Genomic DNA, 5,642 nt, shown 5'->3' with positions numbered 1-5,642 from the left:
AACAACATGACTGTACTTTCAAAAATGACCATCTACAGTATTTGATATTATCTCTAACACAAATACAAATTTATCCAACTAGAGAATCATCCTTGAGGTCAGAGGTTAGGCTTGAATTTCAGAAATTCTGCCATTCATTTTAAGAATGTAAACCTTCTTACGTTTAAACCAGTGATTTTTTTCTACATCATATAATGTAGGCTACAACTACTTGACATAATAAAAATGCACTTGGTTTTACTCTTGTGTTAATACGTTACTGATTTGCCCAAACAGCGTCAGATGATGTTCATGCTTAAAGCTACATTGTGTAAGAATTTCTCCCATCTAGCGTTGAGATCATATATCGCAATTAACTCTCTCTCTACACGCAGTTCAAAGTACGTATTGCAGCTACGGTAGCTGTCACGCTTCAAAAAGCTGAATTGTACAAATGGTTCAGCTGTGGTTCTTGGAGTGAATGTCAGAGAGTGGCGCAAATGCGCACTTCACACCACAAGCGGTCATGGGCGCCACCCGACGGAAAAGAGAGAGAAAGAAAAAGAGACTGCAGCGCTCTGGAGGATAACTAACTGGTTGGGATTTGGTGTGTGCGTCAAAAGCAGCTCCAATGGTCACTCTTTTTCTGATGACTCCAGTCTTTTGATCTTTTCAATATCTGAAGAAGACTCCTGTTCCTGAAATTTGGATTTTGAATACGTGTGGTCCTCTTTGTTGCCTTGTTCAAACTTTCCAGGGCTGGGAAGCGACGATACCCGTTAGCCGCAGCTGTGAGTCGAAAACTAAAGTATTTCAAGATGGCGCATGACTATGGAGAGTCTACCCCAGTTCATGCAAGCACAAATGTAAAATTTCAAGCCAATAGGAATACTTGAAAATGATAATGGTGAACAATATTCATAAAAAGGACAAGTTTGTGAACAGGTTACACAGATTTTGATAATGTACAAACGTTACACAATGTAGCTTTAAGATTTCGTTGTTGTCTAGTGTTAGTCCAAAGAGACCTGCTAATCTATTTGGGAGTGATAACAGTGCCTCTGTCCTGATGTTTGAGAGTGACAATCCTGTTAACATTAGGATTTTAGTTTCTTTCTTTACTGACACAATTAACAGATTTGTCACCATGTTACAGAGGCCATTTAACACCCATTCACCAGTATGCTACACATTATACCATTAGAAACAGTCACTCTTTGCTGAAAAAGACAGTATTACATTGTATTGAAATACTTAATGCCATTACAACCTACACACACAACTTACAAAGGTGGTCGATCTATTCTCCTTTAAAGTATCTTCTAACTTTTCAATGCATTGATCCTACTGACAATTATTTCCCTAAGTCTTATATAGATTATTAATCTGTGCTTTGAAATTACATTTTTGTCCAAAAACTATATATAAACTAAAACACATATATGAGCCATATACACATGGTCCTTCATTACCAGAAAGGTTAACACTGTAGTTTGTTTTAAATGAATTACAAGATGCTGTAAATATTCGCTAGTGAACTACTTAACAAAGCTAAGTCTAAGTCTAATTCTAAGTCTAGTGTGTACCAAATCTGCTGCTGTTTTAGGAACTGTTGCCAACAACTGCAGTGATCAGCTGTTTAAGAAAATTGTTTAGCCTGTTTTAAATTGAGGGTATTTATTTGTGACCTATTTTAAAGACTTATGTCCTCGGTAGGAACACATGAGCTTTGGGTTCCAGAGACAGCCTGGGAAAGTCATATTGTCTGTTTTGGTCTTCTAATGGGATTTGTTCACAATAAAGACTATTGCCAGCCTTGTCCACCAACAAAAAGTAGGTGAAAAGCTAACCCTGATATTCACCCCCATTCTCACAAGTGTTAACCTCAAAAGTAAGATCTTGAATCCATGACACCATATGCATGGTAAAGTACCCTTATTGTCTCTTAAAGCGATGAGCTTCACTGGCCAAGTGGCTTGTTGCTAGGTGGTTGGATGTTGTCAGTTGTGTTAGAATTGTTGGCGATCCTCCCTACGCTGTTCTCCATCCAATGGGAGGAGGTGTTGAGTGAACTCCTCTTAAGGATTTTGTTGGCCAGAAGGATGCAGGTCTTCCTGTACTGGTGACGGAGCAGCGAGTAGACAAATGGATCACTGGCTGCCTTGCTGTAGGCCAAACATTTGGACAGCACACCCCAGTGAGGGCTTATGGGCCATAGGGAGAAGAGCTCTACAATTCTACCTCAAATAAACACAGAGAGAAAAAAGGTCACACACCATCCATGAGCAAAATGCAAGCCAAGTCTTACATTAGTGTAAGTGGAGTGGAAGATATCTAAAGCCAATGACCCTCCCTCTGTACTGTAATATTGTGAAAATCTCATCATTTCACTTCACTGAAATGTCATCACTATGTTGGGGAATGTGAACTGATTGGTGTCAGTTTTGCAGCTTCTGGACTTCTTGCTGGTTAAAATCCTTTTACAACAGATCCAGTGCATGCCACTTCTTTTGTCCAAATAAGTCAAATTAAAGACAAAGTGAAAAAACAACAGGAGCATTGTTTTTTCTTTAGTCTGTCTTTCCAATTAGTGTGATCTCCTTAAGTCTAACGTGTCTCACCACTACACAGCTCCTAATGTTCTTCTTTTCTATTCCAATACTCACATTCTAACAGCGTCTGACAGTTTGCCAGCACTAATGCTGGGGCAAATACTAATGAGAGCAAGTGATACCATCACTGACTCACTTGCAATCTCCCCCGTTCCCTGTCTCTTCCCCTCTCATCTCCCCAGTTGTAGAGGCTCAGTGACAAGGATTAGAAATGTAGAACCAATAAGCTGTGAGATGTTGTAACAAAACTGCATTGAATTATTTTAATCACCATCTGTATACAGACGATAAGGCATGTCAGCAGCAACAAGGTAAGTGAAAACCCAGATTCACTCTGTGACATCAAAAAAAGCCCAGGGAGACTTGTTCTACTTAGGATGTGGAACACAAAAGATAATTTGAATTTTATTATTATTGCTGAGTAAAGACAAAATGTGCAGAATTCTGTTGTAGTTCAATGTAGTTCAATATCCTTAAAGCTGTAATTCAGCAATTCTGATTTAAATGCAACACAGCATTGTGAGTAAAAAGTTTCATCACCATCTTGATTATAATGCATCCCCCCCAACACACACACACCTTACCATATTATGTTATACATCTTTGCTCACCTTGTAATGACATAAGGGGTGAAGCACACCACAAATGTGCCGATGAACGTACTGATCTTCTTGGTGGCCCTCTGCCTCCTCCGCTTCTGCTCGTCCAAGCATTTTTGGCGCACACTGCCAAAGCACACAGGCACCATTATCTACCCAGGAGGCATGATCAGAGACATGCAGGCATACAGTAATGAAGTAGTTCACAGAGAAAATATGTGGGATGGATGTGAAGAAAGTAGTGAACTGTACCCTGTTATATTTGAAGATCCCATTGGATACATTTCACACTGCACACATATGAATTATGTAGATGGGGAACAATACAACATTTACTGCAATTATTTGACTACATTAGGATTGATATGAAATGATAGAAAGGTTAAAAATGAGTGAGGCCTTGCAGACCTTAATGAGATGTGATAATGTAAATACTGCAGGGAGGCAGGACAGGGTTCAATCTTTATCTGTGGAGCACTTCATAGTCATGTGCAGTCACATAGAGGGATGCCCTAGAAAGTTTTGCGAATACTGTTTAAATTAGTTTAGTCTTTTTTGACAGTATAGGATTGCAAATAACTACTGTAACAAATTACTTATATATATATAGTATTATATATTTTAAAATATTGTATTATTATAACTGATCAAATGGTTAATAAAATGTAAAGAGAAGAATGTGCCTCACAATTGCCACAATTCAAGGTGATGTTGTCAAATTGCTCATTTTTTCTAACCTACTGTCTAAAATACAAAACACAGAAGGTTCAGTAGTTTGCAAGGCAAATAAGAGAAAATGCACCATCATCATCTCCTACAGTGTTCTCTATGAACACACTAAGTGCAGATGTTAAGTAAATGTCTTAACCTTCTGTGGAGCATGCTCTGATTTTGCCACTGGATCAAAATGCTCCTGAAATGCTTCACATACTGTAGGTGATATGGAACAGATAGAAAACATTTCAGGGAAATACAAAGGCATTTAAAGGACACATTGGACTGAATGCATCTCATGCATTCAACAAATGCTTGTTTACCTGGGGTGAATATCCACAAGCAGCACCAGCGTCTGCATAGTGATCACGTCGATGCGTTTACAGTGAAACCTAGCAACTTTCAGCACCTTCAGATACGTTACACACAATACGATCAGCGTGAGGAGGAAAGTGAGAGAGTGACAAGCCACGGTGAAAATGATGAACTGCGTTCCGGCTGCCTTCGCCCTGTCATTGCAGAGAGTGCACGATGCGTAAAGGTGATGATAGCCGACCCAGGAGCGGCAGGTGGCCACTGTGGAGAAGCAAAGTGAGTGTATCCACGTGTATGCCAGCGCGATCACTGCATCCCGGTGCCGTATTCTTGAGTGGTAGCTCAGAGGGAACACCACCGCCACCCACCTATCGATGCTGAGAGCTGCCATGCTGAGCATGGAGTTAGTGGTAAGAAAAGTGTCGAGGAAACCCACAATTTGGCAGCAGCCGCTGCCTCCGGGGTGGCCTGGGCTGATGAGCCCGACCAGAGTTAGTGGCATGTTGGACACGCTTAGCAACAGGTTGCAAAACGTCAAGTTGAGAATGAAAAGACCGGGTACCTGTTTGCGGATCTCTGGATTATACAGAAAACAGATCAGCACCACAACGTTGGACAGCAAAGACACGATAATAATCCCCAAAACCAAAACGGAAGCAACTATGTCCGCTGCGTCCATGGTGCTTCCTTTAAAACATCCAACCTTTTAAAGAGTGCATCCACAGTCCTGCTGCGATCAGTCATCGTGAGTTGCAGTCACAACATATTTGAGTCCATACTCTCCCCAGCCTCCAGATGTCTTCAATGAACGAATCAGTCCCCTCCAACAGCGTCCACGATTACGTCGCAGGGGGAGAGCTCACCTGATTATCGTGAGGACATTTGGAAGTCCGTTTCTTGGGAACAGGGTCACAGCAGAAGGATTTTTCTTGAGACGCGCAGCGTTACTTTTCAGGCCCCCTTGTTGCCACTTGCCGCAGCTCGTGGTTTGCTGGCTGCGCAATTGCGCATTGACACGATGGCAGCTTTGAAAAGGACATGAAAGTACTTAAAGCTTGCGGTCTCTGTAGCTACTTATATTGTCTTCTCCGTCAGAGTCTAAAGCACGTTGGTGCACCCCTGTTCAAAAATAGCTTTTTAGGGCAAAAAATAGAAGCACGACGCACGATTGCGTGGCTAGTGGTAAGGCTGATGTCACGAACATCACGTTGAACAGTTTTTGGTAATGAGATGATTTTTTTTGCAAATAAATTATATATATCAAGTTCATGCGTAGTCTATTACAAACGTACAATATAATTCTTTTTTTTTTTTTGCAAGTCAGTGTCTGACTAGATAGAATCACCATCGTCACTTAGGCTAAATACGCCTGATAAAAATATACCAGCTGGAAACACTTTTTTTTATCCAGGGCTCAGAAATC

General features: G+C 40.8%; 1 protein-coding gene across 1 annotated transcript; it reads right to left on the bottom strand.

The window, feature by feature from the left end:
- Window positions 1–668: 668 nt before the first annotated feature.
- Window positions 669–5,434, bottom strand: LOC116705565 (G-protein coupled receptor 26). The gene is made up of 3 exons (XM_032541836.1): window positions 4,228–5,434; window positions 3,203–3,316; window positions 669–2,216 (listed from the first exon to the last, which is right to left on the bottom strand). The coding sequence occupies exons 1-3, from the start codon at window positions 4,896–4,898 to the stop codon at window positions 1,940–1,942; spliced, it is 1,062 nt and encodes a 353-aa protein (XP_032397727.1). The 5' UTR covers window positions 4,899–5,434; the 3' UTR covers window positions 669–1,939.
- Between the last annotated feature and the right edge of the window lie 208 nt (window positions 5,435–5,642).

This window comes from Etheostoma spectabile, chromosome 17 (genome assembly GCF_008692095.1).
Source record: "Etheostoma spectabile isolate EspeVRDwgs_2016 chromosome 17, UIUC_Espe_1.0, whole genome shotgun sequence".
In the NCBI taxonomy this organism is placed as follows: Eukaryota; Metazoa; Chordata; class Actinopteri; order Perciformes; family Percidae; genus Etheostoma; species Etheostoma spectabile.
The sequence above is the reverse complement of the archived record's forward strand: the minus strand, read 5'-3'. Positions and strand labels throughout refer to the sequence as shown.

What these genes read in the sequence shown, in the direction of transcription:
- LOC116705565 (XM_032541836.1), bottom strand. Translation starts at nt 4,898, where the DNA reads ATGGACGCAGCGGACATAGTTGCTTCCGTTTTGGTTTTGGGGATTATT. An exon ending in CTTGTGGATATTCACCCCAG is followed by an intron (nt 3,317 to 4,227) that starts GTAAACAAGCAT and finishes GTGCTTTGGCAG; the next exon opens with TGTGCGCCAAAAATGCTTGG. An exon ending in ACCCCTTATGTCATTACAAG is followed by an intron (nt 2,217 to 3,202) that starts GTGAGCAAAGAT and finishes TATTTGAGGTAG; the next exon opens with AATTGTAGAGCTCTTCTCCC.